We start from the raw sequence: 18,791 nt of genomic DNA on the forward strand, positions 1-18,791 counted from the left end.
TCCAAGACATTTGAGCCAGCTCAACAAAGGTTTTCTGTCGGTGCTTAAGTACAGTGCACACCAGAACATTAAATCATTGTAATTAAACCACAGACATGCAACTCATTGCCTTTACCCAAAAACCCAAAATCCTGCTCCAAACACATCATCAACAGTCTAGTTAATATTACTTTGCACTGTACCTTACTACATAGCTTTACTAATAAAAGCACAAATGCTTATGTTACTTCTCAGTCTACATCATCACCATGACAACCAATTTTGTGGTTGTCACTTTGAATATAGCATTATCACGCAGATTTTTTTCTTTGGTTTGTCGATCACTTGATGTGTTTCTCTCTCTGTCATCAATCTCCATTAGCTTCCCTCCACCACTGCAATGCATGGTCCTTCTGCGCTGACTGAGCATGCTCAAAGACTGGCGAGGGGGGAGAGAGATGGATATTAAGAGGAGGTGAAGAAGGAGGGGAAATAGAGAGCAAGGGAAACCAAGAATAGCAGGTAGGCAGAATAAAGCATAGCTCATAGAAAGATCATCATGACGTGCTTCTGTGAATTATAGCTAAGGAATGAGGAGAGGATGCAGTGACTGCAGTCCTAAAAGAGCAACCTCAGCAGTTGGTAAGACTATGGACGGCACTGGGGTGATAATGGATTTTGGGGATACAGCATGATTGTATGAATTCATGACTTTCTGCTTCAAAGATCTCCAGCAGAGGGAACATTGTGTTCATCCAGTCTCTGGGATTAATACCCATCTTTGCCTTTTTAGGGTAATTCTCTACAGGAATGCCTATTGTGTGGAGCCTGACAACAATGAGGACATTGCAAATAGAATCGTGGGGTTTTTTGTGTAAGAGCTGCGGATGAACCATAGGTTTATTAACACTTGTCTGATTGCGTTGCAGTGTGAAAAGCGGAGGCATGCCGTAAATTTTCTGGATCTGTTGCTGTAAAATCTGCATCTCAGGAAAAATGTATGCCTTTTATTCTCTGCTGGTGTACATCTTCTACACTGTCTTCAAAAAGGAGGAGGAGGCAGAACTGGAAGGGGCCTGCGGAGGGTCTCCAGAGGTACGTCTGGATGCGGTGTGCACACAGCAGACATCCTAATATATTCACTTCCTATTGTCTTCACTTAAATTGACCCAATTTGGTTAAGATATGATATGTCGGTAGAGATAAAGCATGCGCGATACATTTTTACATTTGTATGCATTTGTCAGGCATACAGCGTATACATTTAAATATACGTTACATTTCTTTATATGTATGTGTGTTCCCTGGGGATGAAAACCATGACACAAAATGCTGTACCAATTGAGCTACCGGGAATTATGTATGCATTTGGCAGACGCTTTTAGTGCATTAAAAGGTATACTTTTATCATTATTTGTGTTCCCTGGGATCGAACACACAACCAATGCTCTACCACTGAGCTACAGGAATTAAAATGAGGTCAAAAGCTAAAAAATCCTTGAATGACAGCTTAAACAATACGTTTACATGAATATTAACTACAGTGTATTCAAGAGTTACATTTCATTCATGTGACCGTGTCTGCAAATATCTTCTCACAGTCATGTTACTCACGTATGGTTAAATCTGTGTGAACTGTGTGTCCTCCAATAATCACATCGCTTTCCTCCGATAACTGACAGGAGCCTGGCCATGTTTCCATGGAAACAGAGAGCAAGGGGAAGGGTAGCCACTCCCCCATATTGAAGAAAAGGGGGTGTGCAGGACTGAGTGATTCAAGTAAGAATGTTTCCATACTAACATTTCTTACTGCACGGCTCGATGAAATGCTTGATTCTGATTGACTAACAACTGTTCAAAACTAATAACCTGAATGCTAAATAATTTTGACAGGTACAGTTTAATATTACACACTAATTTATAATTGAATGAATTGCAGGCAGCAGTAGTGATAGTGATGGGGCGTCTCTCAGTGATGAAGATGATGATTTTGAAGAAGGTCACGGGATACCTGCCAAAACACCTTTAACAGCCTTCCTGTCTTTCAAGCATGAGGCAGATAAAAAAAGAACCACTAATGCCCAGACAGAATCAAGTGAAAAGGTAAAGAATCACATTAGCCGCATGTATATCCCTTAAAGGTGCAGTGTGCAATTTTTAAAAGGATCTCTTGACAGAAATGCAAAATAATATACAAACTTTATTATCAGGGGTGTATAAAGACCTTTTTATAATGAACCGTTATGTTTTTATTACCTTAGAATGAGACATTTTTATCTACATACACAGAGGGTCCCCTTACGTGGAAGTCGCCATTTTGTGCCGCTATGTTTCTACAGAAGCCCTTAACGGACAAACTTTTTTACTAAGTTGTCTTCGTTGATGGCATGTTTTTCCGGTGGCGGCTACCGTAGCTTCTCTATGCATTTCAAAAGCGAGGGGTGAGCGGTGGACTGAGCCGTTGGTTGCAATTCGCAACCACACCACTAGATGCTGCTAAAATTTACACACTGCACCTTTAAGGGAAAATTAAGCATGGTTTTACTACAGTTAACACTTAAAACAAAACAAATAATATAGTTACTGTAGTAAAAGCATGGTTACCACAAAATAACCATGGTTTTAAAAATGAATGCTAATCAATACACCAAAAAAACATGGTTACTATACTTTTACCACAAAAACATGCTTAATTTTGCGATGTGCTTGAACAATGCGAACCACAGTAGTATGATACACTGAAAATGATCTGTCACTGTCACATTATAAAGGTGAAATATGAAATATATATGTCATGCAGGTGCCAGAGTCTCCACTGCTGTCGGTGATGTCACACTTGTTGAGTTTCCTGGAGCAGTATTCCCACCTGCAACAGCTGCAGCAGCAGGCCGAACAGTACCGCCTGCAGCTGCGCAGACACCGCGCCCAGCAACGCAAAAAAATGAAGGCCCTGCGTGCAACCTACCGCCAACGGCTCAGGGACAAAAACAGTGTCATAAACAGCCTGGAGGACGTGATCGCTCAGCAGCAGACTACGTCGCCAGAAAATGAAGGTGAGATACAGTATAACCTAAAGAGTTTCAATGTGGATGAGGTTTGATGTCAATTCGTTGAAGGATGTAAAAGGATGGCCACTTGTCTCTTTATTAGTTCAGCCACAAAGGAAAATTGATGAAACCTCGTGAAACCAAAATGATCGTGCACGTGTCTTCCTGTGTTCAAAATCTTGTAAAGAGATCAGGTCACATGCACATCATGTGGACATCCAACGACTGTACCTTATTAAATGTGCATAGTGGAACAAACTGCCAAGAATAGCCGGCAGATGGTTTTAGCCACCGTAGCTGGCAGTGACCTCAGAGTTGAAGAGGGCATCTGGTCTCTCCGTTTGTCTGTTTCTCATCAAACATCACCAGGTGTGCAGGTGCAGGTTATCTGTTGACCAGATCTACTCGCTTTACCTAATAATGCATGCGTTATGGATACCAGCAGCACATGTCTTTAAAGAGAATGTCTACATTAGTGTCAGATGTACACTTAGCTTTGTAGTACAGTTGATGCACATGGTACTTAATGCCGAAAGGATTTAGTGGGCTATATTTAACCCAAAATTATTTAATAGGCACGACGCCCACAACGCACATGGTCAGATGGCTAAATTACATTTTAGCAATACTTGTGGGTTGCTTCTGGGAAGCAACATATATTATTAGCCATTTAGTAAAAATATTCATTTGCATGGCTGTCACACATCATTACTGTGGCACTTTGTGTCTCTGTCTGGCTCACAGATATTAATAAAACATTTTAAGAGCTGATTCGCTTACAAATGCAAGTGCACTTACAACACACCGCTGAACTCCACGTACCCCACTGTTATATAAAGAAAGACACATCAGAAGGACTCTAAATTTTCCCAATTGAGTAGTATTTTCTGTGATTATATGTTTGCTTTCACCTCTTCCCGTCACGTTTATTCCACATCATGTTTGTGGCTTTATAGACTGAACGCACCAATCTGATGCCAACTGACTTTATACTGTAGCGTTCAGCACAGTAAAATACAGCAACTCTGATTCGTCGTATCAATTATTGATGTCTGGAAACTCAATAAATTGAATGCTGCCAGGCACTATTCTCTGTGGTTTCCAGAGTCTTTTCTCAATGAAGTTATCAATTTTCAGGCTGCTAAATCCTAAATAACAGTTAAATCAGTAAGACTGCAAGGGTCTAAAACAGGGGTGCCCAAACTGGGTCAAGTAGTTTCCAAACTTTGTCCTGCAGAGTTTAGCTCCTATCTTAATCAAACACACCTAAAGCAGCTGAATAAGGTCTTACTAAGCATACTAGAAACTTCCAGGCAGGTGTGCTGAGGCAAGTTGGAGCTAAACTCTGCAGGACACCGGCCCTCCAGGACAGAGTTTGGGCACCCCTGGTCTGACCCCTGCCGTCTTTTGGTCAGGATGAAAGGTTGTTGTTCTTTGTTGGGAAAGCATGTATGCGTTGAAACATAAACAAATGTTAATAAATGATTTGTTAAAGGGATAGTTCACCCAAAAATGAAAATAATGTCATTAATGACTCATAAGACCTCCCTTCATCTTCAGAACACAGTTTAAGTCCTTGGTTCGAGTAATATCCCATATACAGGAAAGGATGCATGTGTAGTCTTCGCGCTCTGAAATCACCCACAATCCTATGAGCGCATCGCTGAAAGCACACCTTTTCACTGACGTAATGACGTGCACGTTTTAGATTTAGTCCGAGAGCTTGTTGACCCTTCATTGAAAGTCTACGTACGGTATACTGTCCAGAAAGGTAATAAAAACGTCATCAAAGTAGTCCATGTGACATCAGTGGGTCAGTCAGAATGTGTTGAAGCATTGAAAATACATTTTGGTCCAAAAATAACAAAAATTACGACTTTATTCAGCATTGTCTTTTCTTCAGCGTCTGTTGTGAAGTGCAGGTGCGAGACTAAAGTCCCGGATGATGTGTTATCCACAGACATGTTTGCGATGTTTTTCTTTTCAAACTTACAGCTTGCGTCTCCCTCAGATTGTATCTGTTTCCCAACGTCAAGGATACTTCCTTGGCAGGACTGGTCCTTACGAGGTCACTTCCTTCAGAGGCTAGGCGAGGCTCCTCTTTAGCATTTGGAGAACACGTAAATGGAACAGGCTAGCAAGTGCACGTCATTGCGTCGGTGGAGGGGTGTGCTTTCGGCGATGCGCTCGTGGGGTTGTGGGTGATTTCGGAGCGCGAAGACTACACATGCATCCTTTCCTGTATATGGGATATTACTCGAACCAAGGACTCAAATTCCGAGGATGCTGGACATTGGAACAGTCCTTCGATGGATGTCGATGACGTAGCATTCTCGAAATTCTGGCTTCCGAGGATCTTTCCTTGACATTGAGAAACACCTTGGAAACGAAGCCCGGGCACACACAAAAAAAACAGCTGGGGCACACCAGATAACACGTCAGTCGCAGTCACATGACTTTAGTCTCGCGCATGCACTTTACAACAGATGCGGAAGAGAAGACAATGTTGAATAAAGTCGTCATTTTTGGACCAAAATGTATTTTCAATGCTTCAACACATTCTTACTGACCCACTTATGTCACATGGACTACTTTGATGATGTTTTTATTACATGGACAGTATACTGTAGGTAAGGGTCAACAAGCTCTCGGACTAAATCTAAAACATTTTAAACTGTGTTCCCAAGATGAACGGATGTCTTACGAGTTTGGAACGACATGAGGGTGAGTCATCAATTACACATTTTTGGGTGAACTATCCCTTTAAGCATATCATTTAGTTAATGAATATTTTTAATGCTTCCCTCAGCGTCTCCTGCAGGGCTGCATAAGTTGGTGCAGTCTCTGTGCGGGTTGCAGGGAGAGAGGAGTCAGCTCAGAGGAGAACTGCGAACGCTTCATTCCCAGCTTGAGCAGAGAGAGAGAGATCGGCACACTAAAGTACAGGCTTTCCAGCAGCAGGTGCTGAACATTAGACTTCATACAATCACTGCTTCCATTCATTCATCAGCCTTCCATATAGGTCTCCATATACTTTCCACCTTTTCTAATAATCCCAAAAGGTTCCTGGGCTTCCAAAAACAGGTATTAAACTCCATTCACACCCTGTAGTGCAGTCACATGTATAACCTTCAAGCTATTTTCATCCATTCAGCTATCTTTCCATCTGTTAAATCGTTTGATTGATTTACCGTTCACTCATATATCTTCGCAGGCTTGCTTTGCTGATAATATTGATTTTCTCTATGTAGATTGATGAGCTGAAGACCTGCATTGAGGAAAGAGAAGAGGAGCTGTCCAAACTTAGAGTAACATCGGTGAGCTTTTAGAACAAATTGTTCCTGTGCCCTGCATTTGAAATTAGGTTAAATGTGATGTATTAAAACCAGACTAGGCAGTCAACAGCTTATCTGGGTTATCATATTTGATTTGTTTTTGTGTGTGTTTTCCATGCAGGGAGTAACAGACTCAGAAAAGCGTGTGCTTTGTTTGTCAGTGGAGAATGAGAGTTTGAAACACAGTCTTTCAGTGACACAGGGTCTCTTACAGCAGCTGTCAGTCATCCCATCCCAGTCAAGTTCTGTTCTTATAAAGGTAGGACAAGTAATTCAATGCATGGTAAAATAACGCTGCCCTTTACATTTACTCACTGAATGTTTTGCATAAATATATTTACTTTTAAAAATATTTATCCATAATTCCCACTCTTTAAATGCTTACTGTAAAGCTACTTTGCAAGAAGATATGAAATTTAATGGGATGACATGTAAAATGCATACCTTGATTTTTCTTTGTTGCAAAAGAAAATCTTTGTAACTTTATCATCCTGACTTTCCACTGTATTTAACACTCACTAATGGAAAAGGAAAATGAGAACCTGCGCAGTCGTGTTCTGCAGCTGGAGAGTTGTTTGCAGCAGCGGGCGGAGCAGCTGTCTCGTGTGGAGCACCAGAGGGAGCAGAGCGAGTGGAGGAGATCCGAGGAGCTGAAGAGAAGAGAGGACAGCGTCAGAGAGCTACAGCTGGAACTTGACAAAGAACGCAACAAGGCCCCTGTGGTTAAAGTAAGATTTGAGGCCGTTTATACTTCTAAATGATGATTATAAGCAAATGTGAACATTTAGAAAGGGTTTATTTAAACCAAACCAAATATATTGATAACTCATCTTGTATTATTTCTTTCTTTATAAGATTCTTAAAAGTACTAATACCACCTATTTCGGAGTAGCAATGCCTTGTTTCAAGGATGTTATCAGAACTGATTCTTGTTTCATTAGAAAATATTGCAACACAGAAAATAAAACTGCTTGTCAAGCAATTTTATTTGGTTATAAATATATTAACACTGAGGTTAAGCCTACACTCGTGAATAAAGATCAAGCACGGTATTGGACTGAACTGCTGTGAAATATAGTTCTCCAAAGTAAAGTCTTTCTTACATTTAGTCATTTAGCAGACGCTTTTCTTATGAAAGGACAAAGCTTAAAGGGAAAGTTCACCCAATAATGAAAATGTTGTCATTGTTTACTAACTCTTGCGTCATTTAAAACCCCAAAGTCTTTTTTTTTGTTCAGAACTCAAACACAGATTTTTTTCAAGCTTCCAATGAATCCAAAAGTGTTAAATAAATAACTCCAGTCGACTCGTGCTGTATATTTTAAGTGTCCTGAAGGCATGCAAAAGGGTTTGGTGGAAAACAACATAAAATATAATGCATTATTTTATGAAAGTCTTGACCTGTGCCTCTCTTTCAGTGCACGTTCTTTTGTGTCTGAACTGTTGTTAAGGCTGTCGTTTCCCAACCCTGTTGCTTGAGACACACCAACACTACACATTTTGGATGTCTCTCACATCTGACATCATTATTTCCCATCTTGGAGTCTCCAAAGAAATGTACCCGACCTGAAATGACCCAAATCACTTTTTATCTGAATACTACGTGCATAAATCATTTTTTTAAAGAAAGACCTGACCTGAGACAAACCCGAGAAAATTAGACCCGAGTCCAACCTGAACCAGTGGCAATTTTTGAACCCGACTGGACCCTGACGTGTGTGCAGTCTGCATGGCTGCATGCACCAGTCAGACAGAAAGGAACCCTTTTGGCCTCGCATCAAATTTGGCTCCCTGCCCCATTTATTTTCCTTTGTTATCTGACGAAAATTGTAACTGCTAAAATGTGCATTTAAAATTGATTGATAGGTTTGTCTCAATGAAAATTAACCAGCCACACAATGTCACAATTTTTTTTTCAAACAGAGATGGGGTTGGATAGTTTGGGTTGTCTCAAGGCCGTTCAGCAAAAACGCCTCTCTTAAATTGTCCAATACCCAATGCCACCATTATTATTCCCGACCCTTGTATAAGGCACATGTGAAACTTTTAGACCCGAACCCGCTTGGGTTGGACCTCGGGTTTTCAGATCTAAGTGGACCCCTGAAGACCTCTAGTCTCTACTAATGAGTTGATTAGTGGATTTAATAAAAGAAGAGTTGGAAAATGTGTTGGTGTGCCTACACGAACAGGGTTGGGAGGCAGGTTAAAAAATAATCACAAAGTTTTCGATTTGGGGTATACTTTTCATTTAACATCAACAAAAGAGAGTACTAAGAATTAAATGTGATACACAGTGAAATAATCTTGGTCTTTCATGTAGTACGTTACTCAAACTGTGGAGGTGGAATCGCCTTCAACTCTACGACAACTAGCTGAAGCCAGACACCAGAATGAAGAGCTATCTGAGAAGCTTACAAATCAAAGAGAAAGATGCCGACAGCTGGAGGAAAACATCAGGCGCTCAGATGAAGTCAGCTGCAATTTGCAACATAAGGTTACTAAGCTTCAGCCCTCTGTTTGTATACAGTATAACTACAGCTGAAGAACCTCTCATGATTTATATAAAAAACAAATGGCTCCACAGATTGCGGCATATGAGAGGGAGATTGGTACCCTAAGGGAAGAGCTGTTGAAGGAGATTGTGCATCTTGAAGAAAAGAAAGAGGCAGCTGTGAAAGCAGCAGCTAACTGCTCAGAGGAACATCTTCAGAGCCTACAGGACCAGTTCACAAGTCAGTTTATACTTTATAAATGTTCTATTTGTAATTTTCCCAATCTCATCTCCATTACCACCATTCTCTTGATCATGCACAGGTGCACAGTTCCCAGCAGATTAGACCAATACTAATATGGACTTGAAAGTGTTGATAGTTGGTAGCATTTGTAATAGAGTTTTAGGAAGTCTAGTTAAATGTGTTTTGTTATATTCTGTCATTTGGCTCAGTACGTTTGTCTGTGTATTAACTGGCAGCTCTCCAGAGGCGTTTAAGTGCTCTCCCTCCTACCTTACGCTCCATGAAGACGGACTATGCCAGTCTGCGCAGTCAGGTCCGCAACTTTTCCGACTTCTACGGCTCAGCTATCAAAGAAGCCAAGAAACAGGTAAATAAACATCGATTTATAAGATTCTAGTCCAACGCGACTTATACGTAGTTCATTCAAGCTATACATTTCATAAGTGTGTGATCCCAAAGATCGAACCTATGACCTTTGTGTTGCTAATGCAATGCTTTACCAAGTGAGCTAACCCTCATTTAGTACATTTTGGGGCAGTTTCCCAGACAGGGCTTATCCTAGTCCCAGACTATAATGCATGTTTGAGCTTAAACCTTAACATATCTTTACATATATCAGTGCTTGTGTTTTGTCTCAAGATGTACACCAGTATGGTTTGTTTGTAAAAACTCCTTAAATGTCTTAATATAACTAAGGCCTAGTCCTGGATTAACCCCTTTATATAACCTCCTGCTGTATTTTGCAAAAACGCCTAAAAAAGACATACCCAAAGTACAACCCCAAATCAGAAAAAGTTGGGACACTGTAGAAAAGTAATGGAATAATTTACAAATCTCATAAACTTATATTTTATTCACAGTAGAATATAGATACCATATCAAATGTTGAAAGTGATACATTTTGAAATGTCATGCCAAATATTGGCTCATTTTGGATTTCATGAGAGCTACACATTCCAAAAAAAGTTGGAACAGGTAGCAATAAGAGGCCAGAAAATTTTAATGTACATATGAGGAACAGCTGAAGGACCAATTTGCAACTTATTAGGTCATTGGCAACATGATTGGGTATAAAAAGCGCCTCTCAGAGTGGCAGTGTCTGTCAGAAGTCAAGATGGGCAGAGAATCACCAATTCCCCCAATGCTGCAGCGAAAAATAGTTTTCTAAGTTTTTCAGAGAAAAATTGCAAAGAGTTTGAAGTTATCATCATCTACAGGGCATAATATCATTCAAAGGTTTAGAGAAAACCATACTGGATGCCCGTGATCTTCGGGCCCTTAGGCGGCACTGCATCACATACAGGAATGCTACTGTAATGGAAATCACAACATGGGCTCTGGAATACTTCCAGAAAACATTGTCAGTGAACACAATCCACCGTGTCATTTGCTGTTGCCAGCTAAAACTCTGTAGGTCAAAAAAGAAGCCATATCTAAACATGATCCAGAAGCACAGGCATTATCCCTGGGCAAGGCTCATTTAAAATGGACTGTGGCAAAGTGAAAAACTGTTCTGTGGTCCAACGAATAAAAATTTGAACTAGGACGCCATTTCATCTGGACTAAAGAGGACAATGACAACCCAAGTTGTTATTAGCGCTCCTTTCAGAAGCCTGCATCTCTGATGGTTTGGGGTTGCATGAGTACGTGTGTCATGGGCAGCTTACACATCTGGAAAGGCACCATCAATGCTGAAAGGTTTATCCAAGTTCTAGATACATATGATCCCATTCAGACGTCGGCTCTTTCAGGGAAGACCTTGCATTTTCCAACATGACAAATGCCAGACCACATACTGCATCAATTACAACATCAAGACTGCGTAGAAGAAGGATCTGAGTACTGAAATGGCCAGCCTGCAGTCCAGATCTTTCACCCATAGAAAACATTTGGTGCATCATAAAGAAGAAGATGCGACAAAGAAGACCTAAGACAGTTGAGCAACTAAGTCTGTATTAGACAAGAATGGGACAACATTCCTATTCCTAAACATTGGTCCTCCTCCAGCTGTTCCTTATATGTACATTTGACTTTTCTGGCCTCTTGTTGCTACCTGTCCCGGCTTTTTTGGAGTGTGTGGCTCTCATGAAATCCAAAATGAGCCAATATTTGGCATGACATTTCAAAATGTATCACTTTCTACATTTGATATGTTATCTATATTCTATTGTGAATAAAATATAAGTTTATGAGATTTTTTAAATTATTCCATTCCTTTTTTACTCACAATTTCTACAGTGTCCCAACTTTTTCTGATTTGGGGTTGTAAATTGCATACTGCACTTGAAGCATTTGGAGTATATGCATGGTTTTGATATCTTTTGAAAGGTGAGACTCAGAATCACTGCAAGTCTTACTGTTATTAAACACACTGAAAGAGGGGTAAAAAATATTCTGCCTACTTTTTTTGTAAACAGTTGCTTGCAGATGACTATACACTGAAAAAAATGTCTGTAGAAATTACAGTATTACTGGGTATTACTGGCAACTAGCTGCCAGTAACTTACTGTAAATTTTACATTTATGTTATTTACTGGCAACATTTCGTTCAAAGTTAAATGAACATGAAACATTTTCAGACTTTATCTTCTACAGTAAGTTACTGGCAACCAGCTGCAAAATTACAGCAATTTTTTTACAGTGTAGGAGTTATTAGCTGGAAAACACATTAGGATCATAGCATGAAGCCTTACCAAGCTTTACCAAGCAAGTTTGATTACAATATCTTAGAAAATTTGTGTTTTTTTACATGTTTATACAAGTTTATGTCTAGGCGGCCTTCTAAAAAGGCCACTTGGAGACTCCAAATGGCCCTTTGTAACCATTAACATAAAATGCTGATTTTCATGAATGCTTTAGTCGTGTATAATCATATTTTTGGGCTCTAATGAAATGTTACACTTAGAGCTACTTCATTCCTTGTCCAAATTTACTGTCAATAATTGCTGACACATAGTAACTGAAGCATAAACACATTATAGTGTTGAAAAAAATAAATTCCTCAAACTATGCTTTGTGCAAATAAAGAGACAAAACAAGTGCTATAGAAATAAAATACTTTAATATTAGAAAAAACACACTCTGAATAATATAAACGCAAACTATTTACAAATTTTACAATAATGTTACAGGTTATTGGCAACATGCCACTCGTTGTAACAATCACTGCTTGGCAAAAAGCACAAAGGCACATCTCATGATGAACATTTTACTACCTAAACCTTGACTGCGAAACTGCCCCTTAATAAAATAATTTATTTGTTGCTATCCTTTCTCAATTGTTTTGTAACATCTATTACCTAAATACTCCAGATTACGGCAGCTATAAATGAGATGTCAGAGGCCAATAAAGACCTTCTGGAAAAATACAGAAAAGAGGTGGCACTCCGCAGGAAGTACCACGAGCAGTTGGTTGAACTTAAAGGTGGGTCAACCAAGCATTTCACCAATTTGACCATTTTAATCCCCCCCACACTGTGATTACAGTTTTGCTTTTTTCTACTGGCCAGGTAATATCCGCGTGCTTTGCCGTGTGAAGCCAGTACTGAAGGAAGATCAACATGATGAAGGCCAAGCAGTGGTTGTGACAACAGACCCCAATAATGAATCTGCACTCACCGTTTTAAGCAAAGGAAAAGACAAAAACTTTGAGCTGGATAAAGTATTTCACCCTCAGGCCACTCAAGAAGAAGTAAGCAGCCTAAGTAATATCTTTTTTTTATTTTATGTTTATTGGGGGTTGTAGATTTGGTCACTATTCTGAGTTTCTGTCTCTCAGGTGTTCCAGGAAATTGAGCCGCTTATCACATCTTGTATCGATGGATATCATGTCTGCATATTTGCTTATGGCCAGACAGGATCTGGCAAAACCTACACAATGGAGGTAACACATGTTCATCTAAAGGCTCTGTGATGTCATACCATGATGACTCACTGGCCTGTGTCTGTTCAGGGTACCGTCGAGAACCCCGGCATCAACCAGCGAGCCCTGAAACACCTTTTCAATGAGATTGAGGAAAGAAAAGACATGTGGACATACAATGTCAGTGTCAGTTCAGTGGAAATATACAACGAGGTCTTGAGGTATTGTGTTTTATTATAATCAAGATAAAAAATCTTGGTGCGGTAATTTACAGATATGTGTTCTTCTTCAGGCTTTAAATGATGTCAAACAAACTTATCAAAAATCAGTTTTGTGATGGTTTAAGGTGGTCTTTAGCTGGTCTTCCTGCCTGACCAATTGAAGGTGTCCAAAAGCCTTCTAAAACCATTAGCCTAACCAGCCTGGGAGACCATTTTAAACTAGCTATTTTAAGCCATATTTAGCAGGGTGTAGACAATTCACTTTTTTTTAACTTTTGGATGTCATCTTCAGAGATCTGCTTAGTAAAGATGGAGAAAAGCTGGACATCAAGATCAACCCTGATGGGACAGGTCAACTACATGTGCCAGGACTCAGGGTCATGGAGGTCAAAAGTTTCCAGCATATCAAGAAAGTGAGTCGCATGGTGTAATGGGTCAAGATACTGTACACATTACCTCTACAATAAACAATCTCTCTAACGTTTCATTTTTAATTGTAGATTTTGGCCATAGCTCGGAAAAACCGAATTACATTTGGCACGCAGATGAACCAGCACAGCTCTCGTTCACATGCCTTGCTCACTGTAACTGTGCTGGGCACAGACCTCGCCAATGGAGCCAAAACCACCGGTTAGTCCCAATAAGGCTTGCATCACAGCTTCGACAAAGTTCTCACTGGTTTGGCTTCAAAACACAATTCTACGTTTAGGTAGCAAGAAACATAACGTTTCACGGCAGAAACAAAGGATCCTCAAGACCATAATCTTGACCTCCCTGTTGTAGGTAAGCTGAATCTTGTGGATCTGGCTGGTTCAGAGAGAGTGTGGAAGTCCGGAGCAGAGGGCGAGAGACTAAAAGAAGCCCAGAATATCAACCGTTCACTGTTAGCTTTAGGAGATGTGATCCAGGCTCTGAAAGCCCACCAGACTCACATACCATTCAGAAACTCACGACTCACCTACCTACTGCAGGACTCACTGGGAAAAGGCAACAAAACCGCCATGGTTGTGCAGGTACAAGAGTTTCTGCATTATTATGCATTAAAGGGCACCTATTATGCTAATTTTTACAAGATGCAATATAAGTCACAGATCATTTAAGCATGTCCACAATGCCTCTATTTGGGTGGGAGCGAAAAAGCGCTGATTTCATGTGTGTATCTGTAAATGCAAATGAGATACAACTCCTCACTCCCTTACCAAGGGACATTGAGCAGTTTTGTTAATATAGATATGATTCCTAATAGCATTCATGCTACAATATGCTAACAAACACATTTAAAAAAGCTTTTGGGTAAAATTACCCATTAGTCAGTGGTTGTGGGCGGGGCTTTATCAGTGTGACATAACTTTAACAGGGGAATCAAAACAGCATGTCTAATGAGACTGCTTTGGTTTAAAGGGGATTAAAAAAAGAAGGAGATGGTGGATTTTTTTTTTGTAGGCTGCCAACAACACACATTTATGTCCAAACACCTTGTAAACATGAATTTGCATAATAGGTGCCCTTTAAAGGGGACATTTCACAAGACTTTTTTAAGATTTCAAAGAAATCTCTGGTGTCCCCAGAGTACATACTGTATGTGAAGTTCTAGCTCAACATATTATATAGATAATTTATTTAAAATTGCCACTTTGTATGTGTGAGCAAAAATGTGCCATTTTTGGGTGTGTCCTTTTAAATGCAATGCATTGCCGTTGTTGGATAGTGCAGATTAAGGGGCTGTTTTATCCCTTTCTGACATCACAAGGGGAGCCAAATTTCAATGACCTATTTTGTCACGTGCTTGCAGAGAATGGTTTACCAAAACTAAGTTACTGGGTTGATCTTTTGCACATTTTCTAGGTTCATAGAAGCACTGGGGACCCAATTATAGCACTTAAACATGAAAAAAGTCAGATTTTCATTACATGTCCACTTTAAAACTAAATGTATAAGAAACTGCTAAAATGGGATGCTAAGTAATCAATCTCTGGATCTTGCATAGTGTAACAAAGACAATCTTAGTGTACAAAGACAGTAAAGTGTACATTGTAACCAGCATTGTGGTAGAGAACTGGTTAATGAGACATAAGGCATCTTGGCATTGCTACTATAGTTAAACCACAGAACGTGCACCCAAACAATATATATTAGTCAACATTTGAATTGGATCAAAAAAGTTCAACAAAGTTGTCCCAAGACAAGAACTGGTATTAGGGATTGGTTTTATGTAAACTTTTTTGAATGGTTTTGATCCACTTCAAATGTTGACTAGTGTAGTTATAATAGTATTCATTTAAACTTTATTAAATAAAGCACCTAAACAATGACGTTTTTCATTGTGCTCACTACAGGTTTCTTCTCTCGAGAGTAACGTGGGAGAGACCCTGTGCTCGCTAAAGTTTGCCCAGAAGGTCTGCAAGGTGGAGCTGGGCCCTGCTGCACGGAAAATTGAGACAGGAGGGCATAATGAAACCAAAAGTTAGCCATCAAACCCTCTACAGCTCCTGGCTGAGGCTTCCGAACCTATTCAAGGGCTACAAGTCTGGAAGCTTCAATGGTGCCACATTATAGCAATGAGAACAAACATGGTGCCATGATGGAGTTCCTTCTGGGTTATCGATCTCCATCAGCTGATGTGCAAGTAAAAATCTCACAAATACAAAGCACCACCCGTATCCTGACCAGTTCTTCCTTGTATATTTATAGATACATGTAGCAATCATAGGAAATATTTTGCAGGGATATTTGTGTGAAAATGTCAGCGGATCTTGCATCACCCCACGGTATCTTAAATCTGTGTAATGCCGGTTTCTAGCGTTATTTACGTAAAGAACATTGAAATTATTTTTTGGAATATAAATATATAGTCTAGAAACTACTGGCCACATGATGTTTATTTGTTTGTATGTGGTCAGGCTGGACTACCACGATTATGTAATTTGAGTAGCCAATCTGTCCTTCTGTACGTTATTACTGTAAGTGCGGAGTACAAAAACATTGAATTTAGTTCAAATGCATCTTAATTATATGTACCCTGCCATTTACAAGTGTTTGCAGGAATGTTATTTATTTGAGGGTGGAGGTTACCCGGTGTTTTAAGATCTATGGTAATTGTATTTTTGAAAGAGAATGAACCCAATAAGTGAAGCTAACCTTCACCTAAAGTTCAGATGGAATGTAAAGTACTGCATAACATTATGTGCAGTATCTCCTCCTAGTGGTCTCATTGTTTGGTTTCGGTCTGAATAAGAGTTAGTGTGCAGGACACCTTTAAACGTATTACTCTTAAATCATGTATATTTTCATTATTATTATTATAGATATATTACCAAGATACCAAAACAATATTATTAATATATTTTAATGAATTACATTTAATTATAGACTTTAGTGTATTAACTCTTGTTAAGGATAAGTTTACGTTCGATGTGAAATGTCTTTTTGTTCTTTGGTGTCTTTGTTGTAGTCATGTTATTATAGGAGGTAAGAAATGCACTTTATTGTCAAAGATCATGTGCTTTCAACGCAAAACTATCTGCTTTGTCTACCTAGGCCTGGTGTTTGTTTCCGAAATTAACTTTACGCATTGGCAGATTTTCTCCAAAGTGACCTACAGTGCATTCAAGCTATACATTTAATCAGTATGTGTGTTTCCCGGAATCAAACTTATAGTCTTTGTGCTGCCAACACTGCACTCTGCCAGTTCTTACCCTGAGAGCAGATGACTCCAGGCCGGATCTGCAATAAAGTCAACAGCTCCGGTGTGGATCCGGCCCAGATTCGTCTGCTGTCTGGGTAGCTACTGAGATACTGTTAGTTGTGCCTCTAATGTTTATTGTTAGACCTACTTTTGGCCAAAAACACATTTAGACCTGGTTTTACAGACAAGGCTTGGCTAAAGCCAGGACTAGGCCTTAGTTAATTTAAGCATTTTTTATAAACCTACCCAAGAAAAATACATAAATCGTGTGTACATTATGTCAATAGCACTGGCATATTTTAAGAGCTGTATGTGCAGGTTATTTTTAGTTGAGACTGCTTATACATGTATTGTAGTCTAGGACGTGCCTTAAAGCGTAACTAAACCCCTGGTCAGAGCCTGACTCCGCCCACTGGCAATATTTGAAAAATGTGAGAAAAATGGGCAGATCCCAACGGAGCTAGAGGGGATGAACTAAGCTCGTACCAAGTGTTTGGTGAGATCGTAACAAGGGTATGGTGAGCTTGAACCTGCTTACGTCACGTGTCATTTTTTGGACCCAACATCCAATAGGAAGATTCAACTGACGTTCGACGTTTTTACACCATATATTGTAGTATTGAAACACTTTTTTTTTTTATTGAAAAGTTACTAAAATCAATGAACAGCACTAATAAAGCATCATTCTTACAGATCATTAACTAAAAAAAGTTGGTTTAGGGTTTAGTTACTCTTTAAGCTTCGTCTGTGAAACCGGGGAATAAAGTCATTTTAAAGAGTAGTGTGCCAGTATTTAATACATTACCTGATTGAGATCTACAGTAACTCCCCTTTGGGCATATACATGTATGTACTTTCAGTAAATAAATTTGTGGTTGATTTGGATAAACCATCCAAAAGATGCAAGTACTGTTTATAAGCGTGTTGTTTCTTTATTGCATTGTGTCCGATTTTCAAATCTCTCATTTAATTCATATACAATTGAAGACGGAGTGCACAATATCTGAAAAACGCTTTGGAAAAGAAAGTCGGGCGGACTACCAAAACACACTTGTAGCCAATCAGCAGTAAGGGGCGTGTCTACTAACTGACATTAGGTGTGTTCGACTTCATGCGGCGCTGCGCAGACCGATCGGCGGCTGACTTGAAGCAGTGCATTTTGGTTAGTACTTTTGTCCGACTTCAGCTGGCGCTGCAGGCACGTGACTGTGTCATATGGTTTTTAAGTACCGCGAGAGCGTTTCGAGAGTAGCCGGCTGGCTCAGCCGGTGCAGCTTCTCCAGAGCGGCTGCCCGGAGTTGTGATGACGTAACAGCTTTACTTGATTGGTCGCCTCATTGATGACAACGATCACGTGCGTTTCAAGTTTAATCCAACCTTTAGTTTCACTAATAAACATTATAAATTCATGTTTTAAAACAGGAAAAAACACTTTAATATGCTTAAATATGTTATATTGTGTCGTGTAATAAAATTAAAATTAAAATAACACGCTCTATTGGTATTTTAATAATATATGCTTGTTTCCCGTTATTTTCGGGTATACAGTATAAGCAGCAATTAAAATATTCGATATAAAATGTTTCTGGTTGCAACTTTTTATTAAAAGATTTGTTTTTATCAAATTCAGCATCTAATTCACTTCATTCGCGATTAAAAACAAGGAAACACGGCGCACACGTCACTACGGCAAGCAGCAGGTGTCCGGCTTGACGGCTCCGTCTTCAGTTCCTCTCTCGACTGCAAGCGGCAAACCTCGCCGATCGGTCTGCGCAGCGCCGGATGATCTCGAACACACCTATTGGGTTGCGCATGTGTGGGGCGGGTCTATCAAAAGAAGGTCCAGATTCTATTGGGGTAGGGGCGTGTTTGTTTAGGTGATTTCAGATGTCAACATTGGCTTTCAGAGTTCATGCACACTGCCTTT

The 18,791-nt window shown here is 39.7% G+C and overlaps 1 protein-coding gene across 3 annotated transcripts; it reads left to right on the forward strand.

Moving 5' to 3' along the window:
- Positions 1–463: 463 nt before the first annotated feature.
- On the forward strand, positions 464–17,783 carry LOC129448336 (kinesin-like protein KIFC3). Of its 3 annotated transcripts, none has more exons than XM_055210659.2 (20): positions 464–621; positions 909–1,074; positions 1,662–1,758; positions 1,919–2,082; positions 2,780–3,032; positions 5,836–5,987; positions 6,278–6,343; positions 6,483–6,620; positions 6,892–7,089; positions 8,682–8,855; positions 8,946–9,093; positions 9,333–9,463; positions 12,409–12,520; positions 12,606–12,787; positions 12,875–12,979; positions 13,049–13,179; positions 13,472–13,592; positions 13,680–13,809; positions 13,963–14,192; positions 15,516–17,783. In XM_055210659.2, the coding sequence occupies exons 2-20, from the start codon at positions 976–978 to the stop codon at positions 15,645–15,647; spliced, it is 2,763 nt and encodes a 920-aa protein (XP_055066634.2). In that variant the 5' UTR covers positions 464–621; positions 909–975; the 3' UTR covers positions 15,648–17,783. The 3 variants fall into 3 exon arrangements, with proteins under 3 accessions (XP_055066634.2, XP_073728071.1, XP_073728070.1); XM_073871970.1 differs by having other exon boundaries at positions 511–773; positions 5,836–6,110; XM_073871969.1 differs by having other exon boundaries at positions 581–621; positions 5,836–6,110.
- The last annotated feature ends 1,008 nt before the right edge of the window (positions 17,784–18,791 follow it).

This window comes from Misgurnus anguillicaudatus, chromosome 10, assembly GCF_027580225.2.
Source record: "Misgurnus anguillicaudatus chromosome 10, ASM2758022v2, whole genome shotgun sequence".
Lineage (NCBI taxonomy): Eukaryota > Metazoa > Chordata > Actinopteri > Cypriniformes > Cobitidae > Misgurnus > Misgurnus anguillicaudatus.